This window comes from Leptodactylus fuscus, chromosome 7 (assembly GCF_031893055.1).
Source record: "Leptodactylus fuscus isolate aLepFus1 chromosome 7, aLepFus1.hap2, whole genome shotgun sequence".
NCBI classification, from domain to species: domain Eukaryota; kingdom Metazoa; phylum Chordata; class Amphibia; order Anura; family Leptodactylidae; genus Leptodactylus; species Leptodactylus fuscus.
This window is the reverse complement of record NC_134271.1, coordinates 58,524,845-58,552,149: the sequence shown is the minus strand read 5'-3', so window position 1 is coordinate 58,552,149 and position 27,305 is coordinate 58,524,845. Positions and strand designations below refer to the sequence as shown.

Below are 27,305 nucleotides of genomic sequence, written 5' to 3'. Positions count from 1 at the left end.
CGTCAGTAAAGTGGAATCCCCTGATATGAGACCTTATTTTGGAAACTACACCCCTGAAGGATTTATCCAGGGGTACAGAGAGCATTTTTAACCCCCAAATGTTGCTATAACTTATTATCCATAAATGAATACACAGATGATTGTGAAAGGTGAAAATGACCATTTTTCCAGGAATCTGTCATTTCAGTGCATAATATATTGTGCCCACCTTGTATCAGAGATGAACGCTCTGAAAGCTGTTGTGCCCGGGATACCCGCTTACCAGTGTTTGGAGTGTGTATCTCTGCTGACATAAGTCGGGCACAACATATCAGATACTGAAATGGCGAACCTCTGGAAAACTTCATTTTTAACTTCTCATTATCAGCCGCAATTTCATTTCTGGAAACCAAATAAATGCAACACTCAAGGGTTAAAAATGCAAACTGTGGGGGGATTTTTCTCTTTTAACCCCTTGTGAAAATGAAAACTTTGGGGATAAAGGGACATTTTAGTAATTTTTAACCTACACATCCCAAGGTTAGTAAAATCTGTGAAATGGCTATAGGGTCAAAATGCTCACTATACCCCTCAATGAATACCTTAAGGGGTCTAGTTTATAAAATGGGGTCATTTATGGGGGTTTTCAATTGTTTTGGTAACTCAAATCTTGTTTGAATGTGCAATGGGCCTGAAATATCTGCAAGCAAAATTTGTGTCTTGAAATCCAGTTGGTGCTCCCATCTTTTTGGGCCCTACCGTGCATCCGTACATAGGATTAAGGCCACAAAGTGTACGTTTTTGAACACAGGAGAAATGGGGTCATCTATTTTGGGGTGTTTTTCTTTATTTTCATGCCTTGTGTGCAAAAAAACTGCCTTTAAAATGACTCTTTTGTGTAAAAAAATATGAGAATTTTTTGTTTGACGCAAATTCTTTTAAAACCTATGGGGTCAAAATACTCACTATACCCCTCAATGAATACCTCAAGGGGTCTAGTTTATAAAATGGGGTCATTTATGGGGGTTTTCAATTATTTTGGTAACTCAAATCTTGTTTAAATGAGCAATGGGCCTGAAACATTTAGAAGCAAAAATTGTGTCTTGAAATCCAGTTGGTGCTCCCTTCTTTTTGGGCCCTACCGTGCATCCGTACATAGGATTAAGGCCACAAAGTGTACGTTTTTGAACACAGGAGAAATGGGGTCATCTATTTTGGGGTGTTTTTCTTCATTTTCATGTGTTATGTGCAAAAAAACTGCCTATAAAATGACACTTGTGTAAAAAATATGATTTTTTTTTTGTTTGACGCACATTTTCTCAAAACTTATGGGGTCAAAGTACTCTCTATACCCCTCAATAAATACCCTAAGGGGTCTAGTTTATAAAAATGGGGTCATTTATGGGGGTTTTCAATTGCTTTGGTAACTCAAATCTTGTTTGAATGTGCAATGGGCCTAAAATATCTGCAAGCAAAATTTGTGTTTTGAAATCCAATTGGCCCTCCTTACCTCTTAGGCCCTACTATATGTGCGTACATAGGACTAAGGCCACAAAATGGACATATTTTAACACGGGAGAAGTGGGGTGATATATTTTGGGGTGTGTTTCTTCTTTTTGATGTGTTGTGTGCAAAAAAACTGGCTTTAAAATGACATATATTTGAAGAAAATGAAAATGTCATTTTTTTCATCATTTGTAATAATTCTTGCAAAAGAATATTTATTTGATCAAAATACTCACTAAACCCCTCAAAGAATACCTGAAGGGGTCTAGTTTTCCAAATTGGGTCATTTAATGGGAGGTTCTGTCATTATTCCACCAATTCCTGTCTGCAAACAGAGCTTGGTACAGGAAAAAATGACAAACTCAAAATTTCCAAAATTTGCTTATAAACTTGATAAACTTGTAAATTGTCTAAGTTACTCAAATATGCTAAAATTATTTCAAATATGCTTGAAACACAAAAGGAACATTTGGAAGTATATAACTACTAACTTTTTTGCCCTGTATTATTGTGTATATGTGAGATATCGCAGCTAAAAATGGAAAACATTGAAAAATTTTTAAAATTTTCAGCATTTGCGAGTTTTTAAATAAATTTACGCAAGTTATATCAGTCTAATTTTACCTTCTCAGTAAAGTACAACATGTCACGAAAAAACAATATCAGAATCGCTTGGATGCGCTATACTGTTACAGAATTATTCACTGATAAAGTCACACAGGGCAAATTTCCAAAATTTGGCTTGGTCATTAAGGTCCAAAATAGGCTGGTCACTAAGGGGTTAATTAACCCAAAACAACTAATCTAACAAGTATTTTCTCCAAAATGCCACTTAACTGACTACTGCATTTCAGAATTATTCAACCCCTTATGAAAAGTAGAACACCCCTTTTGAACACCTCATAACAGTGAGCTACTGGAAATGTGATGCATAGACAGACACCAGCTTATGGCACTCCTTATGAAAAATGACCTCTGTTTAACTAATACTCTTGGGTCTGTGAACTGCAGACATCTTCTCCAAACACCACCAAAGACATTCTAGACTTTTCAGGAGACTGTGAGGGCAACTTCACAATCTTCCAGGACTACTTCTGTAACTAAATCTTGGAGGTATGCTTGGGATCACTGTTCTGTTGAAAGGTTCAATGATGTCCAAGCTTCAGCTTCCTCACAGAAGGCATAATACTTTCTCCTAGGATTTCCTGTTAATTGATTGAACCCATCTTGCCCGCCACAAGCCGCAGGTTTCCAGTGTCACAGAAATCCAACAAGCTCCAGAGCATCACCAAACCATGGCAATGCTTTATGACGGCAAAATATTCTTTTCAGTTTATGTTTCATTCATACTCCTCTGGAGACACTGCTGATCCATAGACCTAAATGGTCTATTTGTTTAATTGATGCAGAAAACAGGATACCAAAACTTCTGTAGCTTATTTATATGGTTCTGAGCATATTGGAGCCAACTATTCTTATGCTTTAAGATCAGTAGTGGTGTATGTCTTAGAGTTCAGGCTTGAAGACCTTCAGTGTATAGAATACACCTTCCTGTGTATTCTACTACCATCAAATCTTATTGCAGGTGTTTTGCAGTTACTCAAGGGTCTTTGATCACCCACCTCCTAAGGAATCTGGTGGCAGCCAGTGATAGCTTCCTTTCTGCTATACCTGTGTAGTATAGCCAGTGTTCCTTTAATCTTGAACTTGCAAACTATGTTTTATAGGAACATTTAGTACCTTTGCTATGTTTTTGTAGCCTTTGCCTTGTTTATGCAAGGCAGTGAACTCTTCTCTTATGTTTCTGGACCACTGTATTGACTTAACCAATCCTAATCTTTGATGTGTTTTATCTTTCACTCACTTGATGTAACTAATGAAGCCCTTGTTTAGTTGCTTTAGTTGGGCTTAATAGCGTCACGTCCTTTTTCAAGCAAACTATGTAACATCTGATTTGTACATGTGTACAAAATGTGTATTTATTTATTTTGCTTACTTATATTGCACAAAAGTATTCTGCAGTGCTTTACAAATATTCTCATCACTCACTGAAGGGACCACCATAGAAGTTCCATATCAGTATGTCTTTGCAGTGTGGGAGGAAACTGGAGTACCTAAAAGAAACCCACCGAAACACAGGGAGAACATACAAACTCCAAGAGGAATCTTAGACCGGGACTGCAGCACTGCAAGACAATAGTGCTAACTACCGAACCACTGAGCTGCACTTAGCACTCTATTCAGGGGGTTGAATAATTCTGAGACTGATGTAGTCACTAAAAGTGACATTTTCTGTTACATTTGTAGAAACCACTTGCTAGAGTGGAGGTGTTGAGTTACGTAAATTGTTCTTGGTTAATTTCTCCAAACAGTTGAACAGTTGTACACTTTGTTAATGAACTTAATTGAAGAAGTAAAAATCTAAATAAATAAATAAATATATATTTATTTATTTTTTCAGAATATTTGTAGCATTTACTATTGTAATTTTCTTTTTCTGGTCTTACTGTATATCTCCAAGCATTTCTCCTACCTGTCTTGAACCAGCCATCTGGAGTAAAAGCCTCTCTTGTCTCCTGTGGTTTGTTCCAGTATTCTCTAAAAACAGCCGGGCCTTGTACCTGCAGCTCTCCTTCTCTGTCCTCAAAACCTGGGGAGACCTTGAAAGCAACACTTGAAATTAACCAATGCCAGGTAAGACAGATATGCCCCCCAACCTTCAAAAATAACTCCATATGTGCAGCTGGTGTTGACCTTGCACAATTTCTACAGTTTTGGTAACGCTCCCACATCTTTAGGAAAACATCTGCTGCGCACGGCATCTGCCAGTTGGGAGTCTTGGCACAGACTGGCGCCAGTTGGCAGAAATAGAAGGGTGAGGGTGGAAGGAGGGGGTTTGAAGAGAAAAGGCGAGAAACAATAACACAAAACTTGCATCCTGTATGTCTGTTTGCTTGTGTTGGCGTGAAAAACCCATTCAATGGCAGTGGAAAAAATAAATAAATAAAATAAACAGGGACTTCTGCTTGTTTCTTACTGTCTACATTTAAGAGTCTGTGTAAAATGACTGTGCACAAATTTTTATACATATTTGTTTTTGCAACCTGCAAACGCTACACTCCTGCAAGGAATTATTCCAGAACTGATTCCGTGTCTGGTAATATATTTCTGCAGGGAGTAAAAAAAATCAACAAGTTGCGATGGTGTCATTTCATTTAAAGCCATCTGTTGAAAGAATAAATAAAATCAAGAAGCGATATCATTCCCTGCTGATTTTTACACGCCTTACGAAGTTACAGGAAATGTGGAAAGAAAGAAAAATAATTAACAAAAAAAAAAATTACCGAATATTCATCTCTCCTGAGAAACTGTTTGGTATTAACCTCAACTGAACTCTCTTTCTCATAATCTGCTATTTCATCCACAGATTCCCAGAAAGTGATCAAGTGACTACAGGAGGAGATGGGGTAGATCATAGATGACGCACTGAAAACTTCTGCCGATGCCCCCCATTATGCCATTACCTTTGTGCCAGCAGCATTCCCTTGAGCGAGAACAGTATAGCAGCTTCCTTCTTTCTGGGGGTTCTCATTGGCTATACGGACATCTACTTCTGGTAACGGGTTACCCACTGACCCTGGCAAGTAGATAAATAGTGGAGTGTTAACATATATGATCCATATATTGCATGTTGTAGTTCCTTATGGGCATAAGTCTAGCCATGGCAAATAGTGTGGGAGAGGACAACTGATGGGTGAACTCAGGTGCAAGAATGTAGCTACTTTGGTGTTGGATTTTGTGACCTTATTACCACTATGTGGGTTTTGCATTGTGAAAACATAAGGTTAAAAGGGTTTTCCATACTAAATATTCTGAGGACTAGCGGGGGTCCAACCCAGAACTCCCACCAATTTGCTGATAGCAGCAGCTGATACACAGAGAATGGTGCAGAAGACAGACAGCTATGTTCTGTGTAGTGGCCAAGCCAGGTTACTGCATATGATTACACATCAATATGAACGGGAACCAAGCTACAGAAACCTGGTTTAGCCACTACAGAAAAAACAGAGCTGTCTGCTTCCTGCTCCATTCTCTGTGTATCAGCTGCTATTAGATGATTGGTGAAGGTGTCTGGTGTTGGGTACCCCCCCCCCCCTTTGCGATCTGATATTGATGACCTATCCTTAGGATAGGTCATCAATATTTTTACCCTGGAAAACCCCTCTAAACTCTTCAGATACCAGCACATATTCACCACATGGCACCGGACAACACAGGACACTGTTGTAATGGTTAATAAAATCTACTAATACAGACAGGGACTTACATCATCATTTTTAAATATGTTTCAACTATGTAGCATGCATTTGTATGACCAGATAAGTCTTTAACATTGTGTTATGGTCAAGGGTATGTATATGTAATATTGAACTGATAAGTACGGGGATTCTACTGCTCATGTTGCACCTCATTTATGCACACAACTGCAGGATGTCCAAATTTCTGTATAATTCATATTACTATAACTTAAATTAAGGAAAAGGAAGCATGATATTGATACATATCTAATACATCGCTAAACTAAAACTGGAAAGCACTCTGTTCCTATACTCTCAGTAAACCCAGCAGCCGTGCGCCCTTGATGCACACGTCCCCCCACCCCCCTATATGGAGGCTGCTTGTGAGAGCAGAGCTGTGTAATTGAGGATGCTGCATGTGCTAGGCTCAGGGGGGTCCACATGCTGCTGTGTACGGAGGGGCCCTGGGAGGATTGAGACAGGCCGGTGATAAGACACACTGCGATCCGCCTGTCACAATGCGCCAGGTCCCCGCTGGAGCAGCCATTAGCCAACTGTGATCTAAACCTCCAATTAAAGCGCTGATTAGACCCGGCGAGGCGTGAGCTACCCATGAATAATTCATCGCTCTGTGCGTGAAGAAAGAGAGAGAGAAAGAAAAGAAACTCAGGCAAATGCAGCAGAATTAACCCTATCGACAGCTCACTTACAAAACAGGACTGCTGAGAGACCTATTGTATTTTATAGTATCGACAACATGGTGAGCATTGGTATAAAAAAATTTTTTAAAAAAACAGAAAGATGCCCCCAGCCACACACAGCAGACTGTCGTCAGCAGAAATGGCCAATTTGGGGTATTTCGGCTGAAAATCAACGATGAAAATGCCGCAAGCGACTGTTCGCGACAGCCAAAGCCAGACATCTGTCTACTAAAAGAAGATCAACTGTGTTAGATATTTTCGGCAGACAGTCAGCCAAAAATAGTAGCGTTTGATATGATCAGCCAATTTTCACAGACTCACACCGTTTTTGTTTTTATTCTCTCTTACGCTACCCCCTGATACAGAAGTGTAGACGATAAAGTTCAGAGTGGAATCATTCATGTGGATGATCCTACCATCAAACAACCACATGGTGACCATCAAAAAACTAAGGTGTATAGCCAGCTTAGAACTTTACACATATGGGACCACGCAGCTTAAAGCCAGCATAATGGGAAACAAGGACCAGGGAAGGTAAATATTGCTTTTCTTTTGCTTCTTTTGGAGACAAGAATCACTAGACGTACACGGCAGCTGCGAATCCTTTATTAGTCAAATTATTTAAAAGTTATGTTAAAGGAGATCTCCACTTGTTAGAAGAGTCTTGTAACAGTAAGCTGTTCACAAAATGTCTGCTATGAACTCCAGAGACCAGCAGTTATCTGGGGGTAAAGCTGTGAGTGATTGATTTCCCTGCAGTGCCACCACAGGAGAAAACAAGCATTACACAGTGTTTATTCAAATCAGTGCAATACAGGACAGGTCCTCCAGAGCTACAGACAAGATGAAGCTGCTCCCTGCACAGTGACTAGGAATTGGACAAATAACGGAGGGAGGTAAGAAACCTCCAGTGCTGCTGTGCGTTCTGTCTCATGTCGTGCCCTTGTTGCCAGAAGATCTGTGCCCTGCATGACCGTAGAGGTTAATCAGTTCCTCAGCGGTCACTGGAGAGCAACCATTGACCTCACCATCTCCTATCCAGGTTGGTCATAAGGGGTGCAGGGCTTCTAGCGATGAGGGAACAGTGCAAGATTGAAGGGACAGCAGCAGCCAACAACAGAGAGCCAAGACAAGTGAATATGATATATCTCCTCTGGCCTCCGTAGTTTGTCCAATTCCTGGACCACCCTTTTAAGGTAAATTTTCATTTGCCAATCTAAGATTTTAAAAGCTTATAACTTGACTTTTCAAGAACAGAAATCTTAGTGGGGGTCACCAAAGGAAAGGTCATCACTTGATGCTGCACATGTTGGAACCAATATGGAAGGAAAAAAAACACCAGGCAGGTTCCCTTTAACTTGACAATCCCCTCAAAAGAGGCAATCAGGAAGTATATGGTCTACATATCAGCTATCACAGGTTGGGAAGAGGCTGACTGTTGTGTTCTTCAATGGCATTACTGACAATAAGTCCAGAAAACTGGCAGCCTCACATGATCACTACTTGATGTCACATATTCGCATATCATTTCTATAGATCCGTGTACCTGATTCGAGCAGCTCATTGTATAATGTTGCATTTTATAATGTGTTGATGCTAGGTTTAATGATACTTTAATCAGTCTAGTGCTTGTGGAGCGCAGGAGAGCTGGAATACTGAGTGCAAACAAACATGCCATCCCTAAATATCTCAAAAGTGAGGTTATCTGCATAGGAAGATGATGGACAACATTTCAGAGCTAAACGCTACATTAAAACCAGACTTTGTAATAACTATTTTTTTTGTATTGATTTTGACTTGTAGGTCATTTTCTTCTCCTTGCAAACCCAAAGGGAAGGTATAAGGGCTGGACGATTAATCGAAAAATAACCGAACATCAATATGGATACTCAACATGACTTTGTTCATATAGGTTATTTCATTCCAGTTATTACAATATTTGTGAGGTTCATCTACAGTTTTGTTTGGACCAAACACATCCCAATCAGGCTGAACTAAGGCTTCTTTGAAGCGTTTTTTGCAAAAATCGCTGGAAAAAAAATGCTAGCGTTTATTTTCTGCCTCCCATTCACTTCAATGGGATTTGCAACGCAGAATTCACCTGATTATAGATCAGGATAGTTTTTTTCCCTTTTAGCGGCAAAAATCAGCTAGAGTAAAACATCTGTCTGACTCCTGCTGAGTTGGGAGATGCTTTTCGAGGCAGATTTCAAGACGATTCTGCCTCAAAAATCTGCCCTAAAAACTGTGTTTAAACTTACTGTAACAGTTCACCTTACAAAAACGGTAAAGAACATACCGTGTATAGATACAGACATGTACAAGCTGAAAGATATTTAACATCTTGCAGTCGCCCTCAATATGAGAACATGGTTAGTTACCTGGTACACGTGGTCCATTGAGTGGGTTTGTTAGAGCCATGCCGATTTCAGTCATACCGTATCTCTCCAGAAGAGTGTGGCCAGTGATTGTTCTCCACCGCTCCAAAACTGGCACCGGCAGAGCTGATGACCCAGAGACCATTAACCTGAGAACATACAGTATATTATTCACAGTAGGTTTAAATTCATAACCAATTCTACTATGCATTGACCTTAAAAGGGTTTTCCAATTAACATAATCATATTTAAGTTTATAGACAATTAAAAGTTAAACATTTTTACAAATATAAATAAATAAAATTTTTGAAGGGGTTAAAATATGTTCTCTATCCATCACACGAGACAAGAGGGGGCGGATTTTGGCGCTGAATCCACGTCTTAATCCGCCCCTCACAATAGCGGTCTATGTAGACGAATAGCACTCTTTTTTCCGTGAGCGGCAACATGCCGCTCACTGAAAAAAGAAGCGAGCTGCCCTTTCTTCAGGCGGATTCCGCGGCTGTTTCAGCCGCAGCGTCCGCCTCGCGACAGCCCCCTCCGGACTAGGCCCATTCATTTAGGCCTAATCCGGAGCGGAAAGCCATGATGGGATAGCGTGCATTGCACCAGCATCCCGTCTGCACTGCAGAATTCCCGTGTGAACTAGCCCTTAGAGGTGACAGACTTTTGTCTTCATCAATTGTCAAATGGATAACGCAGAAACTTTATGTGATCTGGGACTTGCCAAAAACCTAGCCATTATTTACTTATTGTGGGCGAGTTATCAAACAGGGACACTACATGTATGAGAAGATAACCTGTCCACAATAAGGAAATCATGACAACTGCCATACCATAGTAAGTGGTTTATCCATTGGTAACCAATCAAGACCAAACACCTATAAGATGGTTAGAGAAAACCTTTAAAATTCTGGAAATGTTATATTTACAAAAAAAAATTATTTTTATTTTTTTTATATAAATGTACATATGGTTAGAGTAATAGCCAATAAATAGAATGAAAGAAACAATGTGATCAATGCGGAACCCAAATGTCACACGACCACTATTAACATTACTGTATAATTAACATACAAATCCCAAGATATTTCCTTTAGGATATAGAATACAACCCAAAGGAGAAGTCCATCCATAAACAGTCATAGTGTATTCATAGTATAGTAAGGATCCTTACTCGCTCTTCCTCAGCTTCCATTTTGGGTTGTCAAATATTTATGACATATACTACTGATACTGATATACCAATAATAACTTACTATACTAACCTGATCTTTTGCTGGCACATCGCCTTCACAAAGTCCCTAACGCCTGGCTTAGTGAGATGACTGTCGTAGTATTCAATCAGTTTACTGTAGATAGTCGGCACAGCCATGAAAACATTGATAGAGGGTGAATCCACGCTTAGAAAGTGTTCCCATACCTACAGAAAAGAAGAACAATTTATAGGTATATTCATCATTTCTCTTTTCAATTATATGTTTATATACTGATCTTCCAGTCTCATGTAGGTACTTTCATGATAGCAGTAATGAATTTATAAGTTACGGGATAGCTTTCACTTATGACAATGTCTATACATGTAATAGACCCAATAAGCTATGGCCACTAATAGTTATTTTGCGCAGCATGAAGGAGCACCCATGACACAGGAACAAGAAAGCTGGCATATCTACTTCAGACACATTGAGTTTTTGTCTTTGGCATTTGGTTCACAGAAATACCACAAGTTTTATAACACAAAAGAAGTTATAAGTTATACAATAAATTAACGGCTATACAAAACCATTCACTACATTGTATAAACATTTTAATGTATACTGTAGATGATGGACCCATGCAGAGGCAGATTAAGGGTACGATGGGCTCCGAGATGTTCAGAAAGGAAAACACAATAAAGAGCCAAGTGACAGAATAATTTTCCATAGCAGCCCTCCTTGTAGTATAATATCCCATAGTAGCCCCACACACAGTATAATATCCCATAGCAGCCCTCCATGTAGTATAATATACCATAGTAGCCCCACACACAGTATAATATCCCATAGTACCCCAAACACAGTGTAATGTCCCATAGTAGCCCCACACACAGTATAATATCCCATAGTAGCCCCAAACACAGTATAATGTCCCATAGTGGTCCTTTCACATAGTATAATGTCCCATAGCTGACTTCCACATAGCATAATGTTAAAATTTGCAGATCCCAGAGTATAATTAGTAGAGGACCAGGCAACATAAAATGTTACTTGCCTTTCCTGAGCTCTGGTGTAGTTCCCTGTCCTCATCAGGCCTCCTGAATGGCTTTAACAACCACATGCCCAAACACAGCCCTCAGCGGGCTGTGATCTCATTCAGGCGGCCAGAAAAGGCCTGAAGAAAATGGGATGTCCATGTTGGAGCCCAATAGAGGTAACAATTTTATGTTTATTTACTTCTCTTGGGCCTCAGCTAATTCTAATGCGGGGTCTGTAATGACCCAAGATTATAGTAGCTGCAGTTCTGGTTCTGACGTTTGTTCTGAATGAAACTGCTGGGTTTACCTTGGAAATATTTGTAAGAAGAATGTTGCAAAGTTCGCCCAACAAATACTCCCATGTCCTGCAAAAGAAATCAATTGTATTGGTGGATGCTGCTACGGTTGATTATGAGTTTGTATTATAATGGGGGCAAATGGGTAATAACTTGCCATTGAGCCCTCTTTCAGACTCGGACACAAAGGCTACAAGTCATTTTGCCGTTATTATAATCTACCCTTGGTCCCAAAGCAGCGCGCACTTTAACTTTGCAGAACACATCCACGGGTTGGAAGTCTCCATGCTCAGCCTCCTCTGCTGCTGCTCTGACTTTCTATGGTGTCATCAATTCAGATCTACTTTGGCTGCATGCTCATAGAGTAAAGGAAAGTTAGTCAAGTGGAATGGCATAACTAGTGCTCACCTAATATACTACAGGAAGCACGCTGCTCTTATTGGGCAAGCCCTTTAAACAGTTAGAGTAGGAGTCTGCTATAGAAGATGAAAGGCATCACTGATGCATAAAATGTCCATTTTGCCATAAGCTTAGCAAATGTACTGCTAATGTGAGCAAGGAATAAACACTTTATGGACAAAGACAAGGTAATACATGAAGATAGTATAGCTGTAGGGTGTATATGTATAGGCTGACCAAATATGTTTAGTACATTCATAAACCCCTTGCCACTCCTCCTCTCATGCCACTAACATATGTGATAGCTAACAGAGGCTGACAGGCCAAGCCATTCCTGCGCCGTGCCAGGAGCAGAAGTCTTCACAGGGACTGATTAAAGGTGAATCTCTCCCGCCTCAGCACATGGACGCCCTCAGTGTTCTTGTATAAAACTCCAGGCTTTATATTCCCCAGAGTTCCCCTCCCGAACCTCCATCACCTTCCCCTCCTCCTTGTTCTTCACACCGCTGCTCCAGAACAATTCTCTCTAAAACACTGCAAGTATTAACGTGCTTTACTGCAGCTGAGAGAGACATCAAAACCGCCAAGAAACCTCTTAATTCAGCGCAGCTGGACGACAAGACGGATGCTGGAAAATCTATGCTGAGTGTTTAGACCACACGTAATGGTCATCTCACAGATCAAGGCCAGACCAAAGCCTTTAATTGACAGAACAAGTCAACTTAACTCAGCATTACAAGGAAGACGCAGTACTGTACAAGCAGACACACTCGCACATATGGACTCACACGCACAAGCCTTGGAACAGTTTTCTAGTCTTAACTTATGCAATACCATCAAAGGATGAAAAATAAGAAACGTTGTAGACTGTAGATGTCAAAGTAAAATAATAACGCTATTATACATGTGAGAGACAGTCATGTGTTCGTCCTACAAACATTTACCCCAAATGAAATTTACAGTGGCTGTCTGGTGTGATATCATTGTTATTATCTAACTCATCCGTTAAAAATCCCATTGATTTCAATGAGATTTGTTCTGTCATCCATTTTCATTGGAAATACATCATAGGTGAGTAGTTTTGGCAGACACAATACTGGGGGGAGCAGGACTTTTGGCTCTATTGAAAATAACAGGAGGTTAAGTGTCCTTTATTTCTTTAATATTACCAATATTACCGTCTATGGCAAATACATTTATGATGGATTTCTATTATGTGCAGGAATCATAACAAAAAAAACACAGATCATATAACATTGGACATTAACAGATTGATTTTTGTCTGCTTTTACTACAGTATTTTCTTTTAATCCTTTTTTTAACAGACCCTATCACAGCGGACTTACAACAGTAGTGTGAACATAGCCAAACATTGTGCATCCACCTGTAAAGGACTTCAGCGCAGTCTGACAGTGATTTCCAACCTTTCTACTAAAGGGAAAGTCTGGAAAAATGTTTTTTTTCAGAATCGCTAACTTTTTCCCCCTGAATTATAGGAGCTTTGCTGCTGCTAACTGAGCCTGTTCTCCTAGCTTCCATACTGCCATGGAACAGGTCAATTTCTCCAACCTGAAGTGTCTGTAATATGGCTTGAGCAATGGACTCATTCTTACCATAATCCTTACTTGTAAAGCCACTGAAAAAATTAGCGTTCTGCTGAACTTGCCGTGGAGTCTGCAGCTCAAGACTCCCTGCTGATCTCATCAAACCCATCCCTGGTGGTCCCGTCACCTATGCTGTCCTTCACTGCGTATGCGCTGGAGGTCTGGCACATGCACACTGAAGCTGAGGTGTTCTCAGGCTTCACTGAAGAATTACACCAGCACTTGGAGTACAGCAGCAGGATGTGTATAGGTTTTTTTATTTTTGGCTTTAGAACTGGGTGATCTGGGACACTAAATCCCTGGTCCATAAGGGCTGGTGGGTGGTATAGTGTACCAAATCACACTGACAGGTTCCCTTTAAGTTCCTTTAGTTTCTTCTGAAATATTTGGTTTCGGTCCATCAACCATTTTTGTAGTCTGCCTTTGCAGCCATTCTATTTTCTCTATATCATTTTGGAGGTGGGGTCTCAAAACTGGAAAAAGCGTTCCAGATATGATCACTATCTCTATTCTTCCAACCTGTATATTTCTCTAGGTATTACATTCAAGCATCATTTTGAAGCTGTCTGATATCACAACTCCTAGATCCTTCTCTTCTGAAATCCTGGCTAACAAAGAACTGCTAATTTGAATTATTTTACATTAGGAAACATTGATCTGCAGTTTCCATTGTTTGAACTAATTATCTAGCGAAACTAAATCTTTTCTCCATGTTACAAATCCCTCCAGTAACATAAGCCCTATTTCTCATCACTTTGGTCAGAAAAGATTGGTGGTAAGTATCTCTTTTTTGCTTTTGCTATACACAATAATGTATGAGAAGACCTGGCAGGCTCTTATGAAGGACAGAGTTACAGCTGGAGCTGAGGTGTGGAAATATAGAGGGGACGGAGCCAAAGTAGAACTGAGTAGAACATCTAAGGTCTACCCAACACTCAGTTCTTCTTACCTTCTCTGGAGAGAATTCAGGCAGCATAATACAAGTAGCTCCTACCCAAAGAGGACAAAGCAATTTGTTGACAACTCCGTGAACATGATGCAGTGGCAGCACATGCAAAATACAATCAGATTTAGTCCATGACCATTCATCGACCAGAGCAGTTACCTACATAACAGAAACAGAGTCAGGGTCAAAAGTGGAGAATTACTAAAAATAAGACAATATTTTCAACTTCCAGAATAATAAGTGTCTAAAATAACATCCGTATCAACATGTAGTAAGAAGACACATATCTCCAAGAGTGAGTTCTACCTAAAATCTTTTTTCTTCTGTAAAATGATTGGAACTGACCTTTTCCAGACATCTGAATGACAACCCCGCCACAGCAGTTAATAAGCGATCAATTGCCATATATCAACTATAGAACTTGGCACACGGACCACTCAGAAGCATGTAAAAAGCTAGGTGACAACCTCTTCCAGTTGACCAATTGGGAAACTTTCAAGTGGTTGTTTGGTTTAGAAACCCATTTTCACATACCTTACATAGGAATCCAGAGTTAACAGAAGGATTTCTCAAATTAGGTATTCATCTAACCCCAGGACTATTAGGTCCAGTTCCTTTTCCCTCCCACGCCAACTCAGTGGGGCGGAAGCGGAGAGGCTCACATAAGGCTCTGTTCCCACGGAGTAACACGCCACGCATTCAGACATGTATACACGTGTCAGAGTGTGAGCGCTCAAAACAGATCCCATTCACTTCAATGTGTGCCGGCTCATGCCCACTATACATTGAAATCAATGGGTTAGAAAGCCTCCCATTGATTTCAATGTGTAGCGCCTGTAAGCCGGCACACATTGAAGTGAATGGGATCTGTTTTGAGCGCTCACACTCTGACACGTGTATATGTGCCTGAATGTGCAGCGCATTACTCCGAGGAAACGGAGCCTAACACTGAAGACAATCAGTTGTCTCAGTGTTCATATAGGCTTTCTGGGAATTTAAGAAATATGTGAATCCCCTCCACCACTCCTGTGGCCTGTGCCACTCCTGCAGCAATGACACCATGTACATTGTTCACAACACAAGCAAGCATGAAAAACGAGGCCAGTGGCTGGCAGCAGCAGCAAATGACTGAAGCACATTATATCATTGCTGCAGGATGGGCAGATATAATGGGCGAGTACAAGTTTTGTTTTGTTTCCCTGCTCATAAGCAAATGTCTTAAAATCTTGGAAATCGAATTTAGGCCTTTGGTGGTCACTATAAAGGAAGATATTTTGCATATAATAGACTATACTCATAAGTGTAGCCCCATTGAGATTCAATTCCAGTTCTCTGTAGGGCAAACAACTGTGATATGTTATCCTTGTGGTCACATGACATAACCATTTTATCACTTAGGGCTTTGGTTCTCCTCTGCACAGCATGTACAGGCCAGATTTGGTAGACAAGTAGTCACCTGATTATGCCACACGATCACATGATAGAGAAAATATTGCTAAATATCTTAACTGGAAAAGAAAGACGTTGAGTAAAACCCCTATAATTTCTATGGAGCCATTTTTCAACAACTCCATAGATGTTGTTTGTCCAGGCACAAGAGATAGGCTGAGACCCCACGTTGCAGAAACGCAGCTTTTTTTTATTCAAATTTTGCTGCTTTTTTTTGAGCCAAAGCCAGGAGTGGATTGAGCAGAAGGGAGAAGTATAAGAATAATCCCATTCCCTCTATAGCCATTCTTGGCTTTGGCTCCAAAAAATGCAGCAAAATCTGCAACAAAAGAAGATGCGTTTCTGCAACGTGGGGCCTTAGCCATACAAAGATTTAGACACAATATGGTGCCCCATTACAAGAGCAGATGTCCTTCTTGCAGCAAGCTTTGTCATGACTGCATGGGGTGACCTATCTGATGTGCACGGTGATTTTCTGTTCTTACCATAGCACTTAGGTTTTGGTGGGTGCTGAGGACACCTTTAGGTCTTCCAGTGGTTCCGCTGGTATAAATAATCATAGCTCCCCTGTCTTTCCAATCCAGCTCAATGTGGGCTTCCAAACCTTCCACTTGTTCTGTAGTGTTGTGCTGTTCCACAAAAGTTGGTACAGTAATATTTGCAATCCCCAACTTCTCTGCCAGAGGAGCAATCACATCTGTGTATTTAGTCTCTGCAAGAACCAGTGCACTCTGGGAATCCTTCAAAATGTATTCTATCTCAAGAGGCGGGTGATTTTTATAAAGTGGCACTGCAATGGCACCACTCATCCAGGCTGCCCATTGACACACCACATAGGAGGCATCATTAGGACAAAGGAAGGACACTCTTTCTGGGGGAACGTCATTTTGAGGGTTCCCCAGGAGAAGTGTTATTTCTCTTGACAGAGCAATACTTCTTAGATATAAATCCTGGTAACTATGAGGTCCATATTGGTCAATCAATGCTGTTCTGTTACCATAGGCTGGTGCCCTGTAGAACACTGGAGCACAAGGCTGTGTCTGGCCGGATACAGGCGTATGAAGAGAGTAGGAAAGAGTACGAAGACAATGTAATCTTACTGTGGATAATAAGAGCCGACATCTTGTAGCCATTTCAACCAACTTCTTACAATGGAACACAGGCTTAAATCAAGAAGAACAGCAGAGCAAGTTCATTTCACCCATGAACCATGATGAGCAATTGAAGGTGGATTCATTCGCACTATAACAAAAATAAAAAATCATATCATAATATATCAAACAACTATATAAACCAATAAAGCAGATAATAACACTGAGTTTTTTTTAGTCACACACCATAAAATTAGGACATTGAATAGATTATTTTATTCAGATTTAAATCCATATTGATGTAGGACTATTTTGTTAAAGGTATATTTATTTAGGTTGAGGTCCCACGTTGTCGAAACAGTTTTTTTTTTGTTGCAGATTTTGCTGTGTTTTTTTCTTAGCCAAAGCCAGGAGCATAATGCAGATAGGCCACACCAATGACACAATAAAGTGGTAATAGTACATCCCTGTCCCATGAGTTGATACCCCTTTTAATACATGACAATATCCTGCTGGCCTTTAAAGCAGCTGATTGACATTGGCATGCAGTCGTTTAACCTATGATCTACAAGCTCACCCAGGTCCTTCTGCATCAGTGAATCCTTTGGCTTTACACCCCCTAGGACATTGCACGCAGATTATTTTTACCCAGATGCATCGTTTTACATTTATCCACATTGAACCTCATTTGCCTTGTGAAAGCTCAAACTTTCAGTCTGTCAAAGACTGCTTGTAACCTATATACATCCTCTGTAGACTGCACTGTACTTAGTAGCTTGGTGTTGTGAGGGATGCCAACTTGTTCCTGTGTCCATCCTGTTCCTGTGTCCATCCTGACTTCTTCTTTGTGCCTTATTTGGGGTTATTATTAATTATTATTTGGGGTTAGTTTTGCTTTCTATAGCCACCTATCTTTCATTATGTATTTCAGCTGATTTTATTTCCCTTTTACAGTTTGTATTAAAGGGGTTGTCCCATCACAAGGATCCTATCTATACTGCTTGTTAATGTGAATGTAAGACTTTTCCTAAATACATTACTTCAGCAAAACTGCTTTGTTTGTCCACTATCTTACTTTATTCATTTTTTTTTTGACACATCCCTTGACTTATCTGGTCATAAGTCAAGTGATGTATCTGCTTATCTGAGGGCATCTGGGCAGGCGTCTACACTCCCTGGCATCCGCCTCTCTATTAGCGGTTGCCGGGTCTGTATTCACATATGCAAAGCCAAGCGGCAAGATGCCGCTGGCCCTGGGTGCACGCTCATAGACCAGTCTAGCCTTCACAATGTGAATACAGACCCGGCATCCGCTGTAATAGAGAGAGGCGGATGCCGGGTTTGTATTCGCATTGTGAAGGCTAGACTGGTCTATGAGCATGCATGCAGGGCCAGCGGCATCTTGCCGCTGGCTTTGCATATGTGACCCCGTCCACCAATGACGCAACAAAGCCGAAAGAAAGAAGAATTTACAGCAACGAAGACTGGTGAGTATGCGACGTGGGAATACCCCTTTAAGCGCTCTGTAATTCTCAAAGGCTACAGCTGATCCTTCAAATTTATATTTTTTAAAATGCCTGGGTTTTTTTTAACACTTGCCCTCTTAACTAGAGCTGTAAGCCATGGGGGGTTAATTTAAAGGGGTTGTCCCATCACAAGGATCCTATCTATACTGCTTGTTAATGTGAATGTAAGACTTTTCCTAAATACATTGCTTCAGCAAAACTGCTTTGTTTGTCCACTATCGTACTTTATTCTTTTTTTTTTTTACACATCCCTTGACTTATCTGGTCATAAGTCAAGTGATGTATCTGCTGCTCTCAGGGGGGAGGGAGGAAGGGCTAAGTGCACATGAGTGAGCCGGGGGGGGGGGGGTAGTTTACCCTTTGGGGGGAAGGGGCCGCCAATACAAACCCGGCATCCGCTGTAATAGAGAGGCGGATGCCGGGGAGGGTTAGACACTAGACATTAGGGGTCCGTCTGCGATCTGGATAAAGGGCCAAACTGCTTTAAGGTCCACACTGCTGATTTTACCAGCCATGGCTCCACATGCACTCATGGCTCTATTCCATGGGGCTAAGGGGGCGTTCACATTTGCGCTCGTGTCCACCAGCCAGGTCTCCATCCTATTCCCCGGGGAAACTGGATAGGGGACGGCTTCCCTATGGTCAGTTTTAAAACCCATTCATTTGAATGGGTTTTTAAAACAACCCGCCGGTGTCCGTATGCAGCCTCTCTGCGGGGAAACAGGTTTTTTTTTTTTGGACAGACACAAAGTCGGACATGCAGGACTTTGTGTCTGTCCAAAAAAAAAAAAAAAAAGGTTTCCCTGTGGAGAAGCTGCATACAGGCACCGGCGGGTTTGCTTTAAAAATCTATACAAATGGAAGCCTGGAAGCCGTCTCCTATCCAGTTTCCCTGGGGAGTAGGACGGAGACCTGGCGGACGGACACGGGCACAAGCGTGAACACCCACTTAAGCAGTACGTGGCCACCAGACACAATTTCTGACATCAAGGCAAAGCCTGAACACTGACATATTGCGTTTTCTTCCCACTGCGTGTGAATCAATTCTGCCCTCACTGAAGACAACTGTTATGGAAGAGCAAGTATTTCTACAAGCTGATCCAATGCAGAAAACCCTGGTTGTGTGATGCTACCTCCTCTATAACATTAGCCATAGACACAGACCCAGTGCACGTCCCTGCACTAGCCATAGACACCGCAGCCCTGCACCCCAGCAGTGACTATACAGGCAGTGACTTGGGTTACAGTAGTAGCTAATATTGTATGTACAGCAGACACAGCCTGTAGCCTGTCAGTGTGAGCTCAACACCCGACCAGTCCTCCACACACACAACACTGAAGACGCGCTAACCTTGTGCTAGAAGTTATTTCCTAGTCGGCTAAAGGACCTCTGATGACGTCATGACCATGTGATCAGACTCTTGCGTGGGCGGAGCTATTCTGGAGTGTACAGGTCAGTGCGGTGTAAACAGCAAGAGTCAACTGCTGGGAGCGGAGAGCCGATGTGTGAGGGAGACATGGGGGCGCAGGCTGTGTGTGAAATAGGGGATATTAGGGTGCAGGCTGTGTGTGAGCAACAGGGGGATCTGGGGGTGCAGACTGTGTATGAGCAAGAGGGGGGCATGTGGGTATAGACTGTGTGTGAGCAAGAGCGGGATCTGGGGGTGTAGGCTATGTAAGAAATAGGGCACATGGGGTACAACCTGTATGGGCTGGAGGCAATGATGGGGGGTGCAGGCTTGGTGTGAAAAATAGGGGGACATGGGAGTGCAGGCTGTGTGTCATAAATAGGGGGACATGCGGGTGCAGGTTGTGTGACAAATGGGGGAAGTCTGATAAGCGGAATATTTAAAATACGTGGACAACCTTCACTGTTGCCGCAAGGCTGTCACATTCACGGGTGTTACATTTATGGGTGTCATATGGAATTCTAGACTTTCCTCTGGTTAAGATCTTTATTTTTTGTTTGTTTTAACTCGGACTCAAAAAATTAAAGTAGTGTTAAATGGGTTGTTTTCTTGTTTCTAGGTTTTTGTGGGTAGAAGAAATGGACCTCCATGGGTTGAAGACCTCACTTACAAGATCACTAGGGCTGATGCTCTGGACCAGTATTTCTCAACCTTTTTAAGCAAAGTACTACGTACTGAGAAAATATTCCAACCGAGTACCCCCAAAGTAGTGGTCATTTAGAATTGTTATTAAAATAAGGCCTTGTTTGGAGTCTTTAGCAATGTAATGACCTCCTAGGTGCTCCAACAGTAGTATAATGGCCCAACATGTAATATAATCGTTCTCATACTACCTCCTCATGTCAACTAATGACCCTCACATATAGTAATATAATAAAATGCCACTCCACAGTGACCCCACATATAATATAATGGCCCCAACACTCAGTGATGTTTAAAGAGGACTTTTCATCATCTCCACCAACTCTAGTTATTAGGTGCTGCTCACCTGATTCTGGCACAGTTGGAATTTTTTCTCTACCTCTCACCATTCCTGAGCAATTAATACAGTTATTTTTGGTGCCTGATATGCTATTTACTTAGAGATAAAAACAAGCAGCACATAGCGTAAAACCCGTATGGGCAAGGTAAATATGGTTAATAATATGTGGTTGTGAAAACCTCAACAACTAAATACACCTTATGAGGGTGGCAGCAGAGGCATCCACGTCATCAGCTGTCCAGCTATATACTGTTGTCAGTGATCAAAAGAATGACTCACTTAAAACTCTGAAAAAACTCTGTGTGCACAAACTGGTTAAGGATATTATTTATTGACATCCAGAATAAAAATATCCAACGTAGCACACAACGCATTTCATCCTCATTTTCAAGTGTAAAAAGTAAGAGGATGACTGCATATGTGTTGTTGAGCCCCCCAGGTATATATACCAACTGGCCAGTTTGGGGAACTCCCCCAGGGAAGGGCCAAGTGCAGAGCAAAAATAACAATATATTCTAGGATAAAATAAGCATAATACATGTCATACAATAAATATCTTATTTATATTTACATTTTCTTCTATGCTACCTAGATAGTTGGGATAGTGGCTCACTTATCTGTGAATGAACTTGCCATTTTCCCATTTCGGCGTGGTCTCTTTAGGACTGCACCTGTGCAAGGGAAGTCCCGTATCGGTATAGTATGGAGAGCACCACACGTATGTATAGTCATTTGCGCACTTATCCATGTATTCACTGTCTGGCTTGGAGAGCGTGCGATCTCTCTATCTGGTAGCGCATACAGGATGCAGTTAATACGGGCCATTGGTGTTATCAAATACTCAGTCTCCTATATATGAGATGCTCTACTATGGATATACAAACACATAAAGAGATCCTGAAGGGGAGAGATTCTTAGAGGAAACAACCATTTGAAGATACTCTTGTATAAATAGATGGATAAATAATCAGCAATATACCGTATTTTGCGGACTATAAGGCGCACTGGACTATAAGGCACATTACCCATGAGCGCCTTATAGTCCTGTCTAGGTTCATATATAAGGCACACCGGACTATAAGGTGCAGCGCTGTCCGGTGCGCCTTATATGTGATTGAAAGCGGCGGCACGCAGACTTTGCCGGCGTACGCTTAACCCGCCGCGTGCCAACCGCTTCTATTCATTTCAATGGCACGCTTCCATTGAAATGAATGGAAGCGCTCGGCACGCGAGCAGTTAAGCGGCGGCCGCCGGCAAAGTCTGCGTGCCGCTTCCATACATTGCAATGGGAGCGTGCCAATCGAATAGTATTCACTCATCTCTAACTTCAATTGTAAGAAGTTACAATTGAAGTTAGAGATGAGCGAATACTATTCGCAGACTTTGCCGGCGGCCGCCGCTTAACTCCTCGCGTGCCGCCGCATCCATCCATATATAAGGCGCACCGGACTATAAGGCGCACTTTCGATTTCTGAGGAAATCGTAGGATTTTATGTGCGGAAAATACGGTATATAAAAAAATATTGCATGGGCTTTCATCTGATAAATTGATATTCAGAGATAAAACTACTCATTGTGACTTAAAGTTCATGAATTGGCATAACATAAATATATATATATATATATATATGTATATATATATATTTGCAAGATATATAAATGCATGTACAGAATCATAAAAATACATATAATCAAAATAAAAAAATAATATATAAAAATACAAAACGTTATAAGAACACTCAAGAATATATGATAAAAATATATATATTCATGTATATAGAAATCTTAAAAACAAGTAAAAGATTAATAAATAAACCACAGATATATGTGAATTCTACCATTAGCTTGCAAGTTCAACTCAGCAAATGTGCATTCTAATTTCACTGGAGGCAATGGGAATGAATGAGAAGCAAAGGTAATAATAAGATCAATCCAACATGTTCAATGTAATGTCTACTTCCAGAGTAAACAGCCAAGGATCTTGGAAGCTCCAAGTTACAATAATAATTGTTTCAGGAACGAAAATTGTAAGTTCAAACATAGTAACTTGAGTATATAGAGAAAAGTCAAAACTGGTTCTGAAGACCCAAAAATCTGTAAACTTAAGATGAAATAAAAAGCATCAGATTATTATAGATATAGCAAATCTTTACATGTAAAAGACCGAAAGAGAAGCCGTAAATCACCATCTATGTTAGTGACAGGAGCACCTGAAAAATAACATGGAGCAATTCTTGTATGGTGTCCAAAGGAGTGACTTCATGTTAGTCAGAGAGCCAGTGCACACACTTAAGTAATACAAGGGCTTTGCCAGTGAAATGACCATGCTGATGTGTTGGCACGTTTAGCCAAGCGTTTTATGCTGAGCCCAGATTCAAGTTCTAGTACCAACTTGTAGTAAATAATAGAAGGATCTGCAACATTGGTGCAACATTGGTGCTTTAGCTACAGTTATGCGTTACTGACAGCGGTTTTTATATTGTCCTGTCCCACTATCCTTTGTGTGTTTTTTCTACCTTTATGGAGTGTTTGTCGTGAATTTTTTTTAAAGAAAAAGTTATGAATAAAATCACTGGATTTTAATTTACCGGACAAGTGTTGCAGATCCTTCTATTATTTACTACAAGTTGGAACAGGAATTACCTTGGTCCTCAGTCCCGGAGGCATTGGATGGTGTACCTTGTTCGTTTGGAAAGGGTGAGCAATATTAGACTTTTTTTCTCTTTATTGAAATTATTTATCAAGTTCTAGTAGTTCAGCAAGACCATTGTATCCTGAAAATATTGTATTCTGAGGCCATTTTAACAACTTGAGGAACCCCCGTACGCTACAACAGATCCCACCAATCGAAGTTGGATCTACCAGTAGGAATTGTCTTTAGGAAACTGGTTGATTTGCAAGCATGCTATTGTACAATGAAACGTAAGAGTCAATGGGAATGCTGATGGTATGTTGCTAAAAACTGATTAGAGCCATGGTCTCAATGTACCACTCTACCAGAATTATTCAAGAATTATTCAAGAGTAAGTGAGATCCTGTGAAGGGAATTTTGCGGGTTTATATCCATTTTAATTCAGTAAAGTTTAGTAATAGGCACTTTCTTTTGGATGGAAACCATACACAAAAATAACTTTAATACATCATGATATTGAACTATAGACTGAAACTAGAATTCTGCAAGGCTCCCCAACTCCAGCTGCTCCCTGTGGGGATGCCAGGGTTTTCCCAGCCTCTGACATGTGTAACAATGTGGAAACCAGGTTGGGAAGAGGAAACCGTGTGAGTACCATAGCATGTGTCAGCAGCAGATGAGCAAGCACTTGGCACAGCGCACAGCTTTTTAAGATGACAATCTACTTGGCACACAGAACATGTCGGGCACATCTGCCTCTTCCGATAGCAGCTGCGCCATGTGTTGGCACACAAAAATATGTGTGGTGTTATTATCTCAGCACGGATGATTGTGTCACCTACCTGTAGCTTTCGATTACTGTCTTCCTTATGTAAACATTGCATAAGTATACACGCCAGCCCTTATGCTGATAACATTAGGTGGTAGAACAGCTGCAATGATTTTCCCAAGACTGATACAAACTACCACTACTACCATCTACCGCTCTCTGCAAGACCAACACGATACACCTCTTGTATTCACAACTGCTGTGACACATTGGTAGGAGGAAGGTAGAATACAGCTGCTGTTAAAAAACAAGTGACAGTTTTTAGGGACACTTAATGGCTGCCATGGAGACAACTCATGGATTTTTAATGGTTTGTGTTTGGTTGCAGAAAGGATGACTGTCCACCCCTTTTCAGTATTAAAAGAAATATTCCAACCCCATTTTTAATTTAATCTATGGTAACGCTAAGATCCAACAGATGGGACAATTTAGCCATGGATCCAACAATAGTCCTCACTCTTTCATTGTAGAGAAGTTGATGGTTGAAGAAGTACACACTACAAGATATCGGAAGCTATGGATCTTACAAATATCACTCAAGCTCAATGTTGCCTAAGTATTTTCTCATACAGTAGATGAGTAAGTACTATGAGGCATATTTAGCAAGACTGACACATAGAACAAAAATATTCCTATCCGTGGCACTGGTGGAAGAGCTGACTCATTTACACACATCAGCCTTTTCATCAAAGCAGCAGCACCTCCGGTGGGCTGTGCCCCTATCCTGGAATCTAGGCCCACTAAAGGCTAGTGTAGCTTTTAGTGATTATTTGTGCCAGCATACTGGTGTAAATGATCTTAAAAGTAGCGCAGCTACTATACCACTTTCACGATTGGGGGACACAAGAATGCCAATTTGTAACAACTATTGTCACAACTGACATTTAAAAGTTGCAAACCCAAGTATTGTGCCTATATACCTGGCATACGCTAAATAATAATTATGCCCCTAGGAGTGTATTCTGGAGGTTTTCCAGGATTTTAAAGTATAACTAAACTTTTGAACAACTTGTTTTTCTGGCAGTATTTGTGTCATTATTGCATTTCGCAATATACTTTATTAACAAATTTTGACTCCTTTCTGTGAAATCCTGCATTTCTATGCTCTTTCCGTTGCATCTCTATTGAGAGCTGTCCCCTTCTTCTCACTGTGTATGGATTTGTTTGTAAAGAAGAGAAAATAATGGAGAGGGAATTGCGTCAAACAGTTATATCTCAGCATTATAAAATGTAGAAACGTGCTTCTGGTGTCATATGCAGTTATACTATTTCCAGAGATATCGCTGGTTGAAAGCACAGTTGGGATTGGGATATTTTTCTCATATATATTATTCAACGACATATAAATATCTTATTTGCAACCAGTGCAAGCTAGCATAGATTCCAGAAGAGGAGCGCTGAATATATGAAGAGCCATGAACCTCCATAGAAATAGGCAGCTGTTCTGTCTGCTTCAGGGTTATGAAGATTGCCAATGTACCGTAAACAGCTGATCAGTGGTGGTGCCGGGTGTTGGTTCCCCACCAATGCAGTAAAGAATAGTTGTTTATATTTACCATAGCAACCACAGAACTACTTTCATATTTGGAAAGCATAATAAGAAATTAAAGATGCATGTGACCGATTGCTATGGACAACATATTGAGTAAGATTTCTTAAAATATCTAAAAGCGACCTTGTTGTAGTTGCCCATGGCAACCAATCACAATGCAGCTTTCATTTCTCAGGCTCAAAATACAAAATGAAAGTTGTGCTGTGATCGCCTGCTATGGGCAACAAAGCATGGCTTTTAGATAGATTTAAAGGGAGCCTGACAGCAGTAAATTGGTAACCAACCTGATCAGTCATTCATCTTCAGAGCCCCATTTTCATGTACACCACAGCAGAGTAATCAGACAACTGTCTTGTAACGAGCTGTGCACCTATGTGTCTATCACATGACCATAGACTGTCTATCGCAAGACCATAGACTGGCTATCATGGATGGTCTATCACATGACCATGTACTTTCTATCATGGACGGTATATCACATGACCATGTACTTTCTATCATGGACTGTCTATCACATGATCATGGACTATCACATGACCATGGACTGATTTTTATCCACTTGAAATAAACAATCACAGCAAGAAGAGACAGACAACTGCGGAATTGATACAGAAAGTATACTGTAATATTGTATAGCATTTCAGTATACAAATGGTTACATTTATTTGCTGAAACCTAGTACAGGACTCAAACTCCTATTTTTGGAATGATTACTTTCTTCACCATGTATCCACAATAATGGTTTCATCCACCTCACACCAAGACCAACCCAAGTATCTCAGCAATCTTGTGAGATCACATGAAGTTTTTGCAGTAAGTCATGATAGTGTTAAGGCATGCAGCATCTCAAACTGGAATGTAACCCTTACCTGCTCTGCCCCATACTATTACATTGCGCTTGGTGTATAGTCAATGTTCAATGCTGTAATAGTATGGCACTTTCATGCTGCAGAAACAGGAGCTACGCCTGCAGCATGACGTCAGACCATATTGCACAGGTCTAGCAGCCAGAAAATACCCCAAATCTGGTGGTTTAAAGAGGACCTTTCATCAGATCGGGCGCATGCAGTTTTATATACTGCTGGAAAGCTGACAGTGCGCTGAATTCAGCGCACTGTTGGCTTTCCCGATCTGTGCCCAGTGTAAAGCGCTATCGGTCCCGGTAAAGTAGCGCTTTACAGTCAGAAGGGCGTTTCTGACACTTAGCCAGGGACGCCCTTCTGGCCAGCAGCGCCTATCGCGCTGTACTGTGGAGCGGGGAGAAACTCGTCTATGGACGAGCTGTGTGAGCAGAGGGAGGGGGCGTTCCTCCCCGCTCACACAGTAAAGCGCGATAGGCACTGCTGGGCAGAAGGACGTCCCTGGCTAACTGTCAGGAATGCCCTTCTGACACTAAAGTGCTACGGTAACGGGACCGATAGCGCTTTACCCG

At 41.0% G+C, this 27,305-nt stretch overlaps 1 protein-coding gene across 2 annotated transcripts in view; it reads right to left on the bottom strand.

The window, feature by feature from the left end:
- The window catches only part of ACSF3 (acyl-CoA synthetase family member 3), a 69,996-nt gene that overhangs the window by 21,669 nt on the left and 21,022 nt on the right, over positions 1 to 27,305 (bottom strand). The window contains exons 1-7 of one of the 2 annotated variants that reach the window (XM_075281929.1): positions 19,761 to 19,787; positions 16,278 to 17,034; positions 14,347 to 14,502; positions 10,131 to 10,285; positions 8,866 to 9,011; positions 5,010 to 5,122; positions 4,019 to 4,145 (exon numbers count right to left, since the gene is read on the bottom strand). In XM_075281929.1, coding sequence (XP_075138030.1) covers positions 4,019 to 4,145; positions 5,010 to 5,122; positions 8,866 to 9,011; positions 10,131 to 10,285; positions 14,347 to 14,502; positions 16,278 to 16,925 — 1,345 coding nt within the window. In that variant the 5' untranslated portion in view covers positions 16,926 to 17,034; positions 19,761 to 19,787. Of the gene's footprint in view, positions 1 to 4,018; positions 4,146 to 5,009; positions 5,123 to 8,865; positions 9,012 to 10,130; positions 10,286 to 14,346; positions 14,503 to 16,277; positions 17,035 to 19,760; positions 19,788 to 27,305 lie in introns of those variants that run through there. The other variant, XM_075281931.1, reaches the window with a different exon arrangement.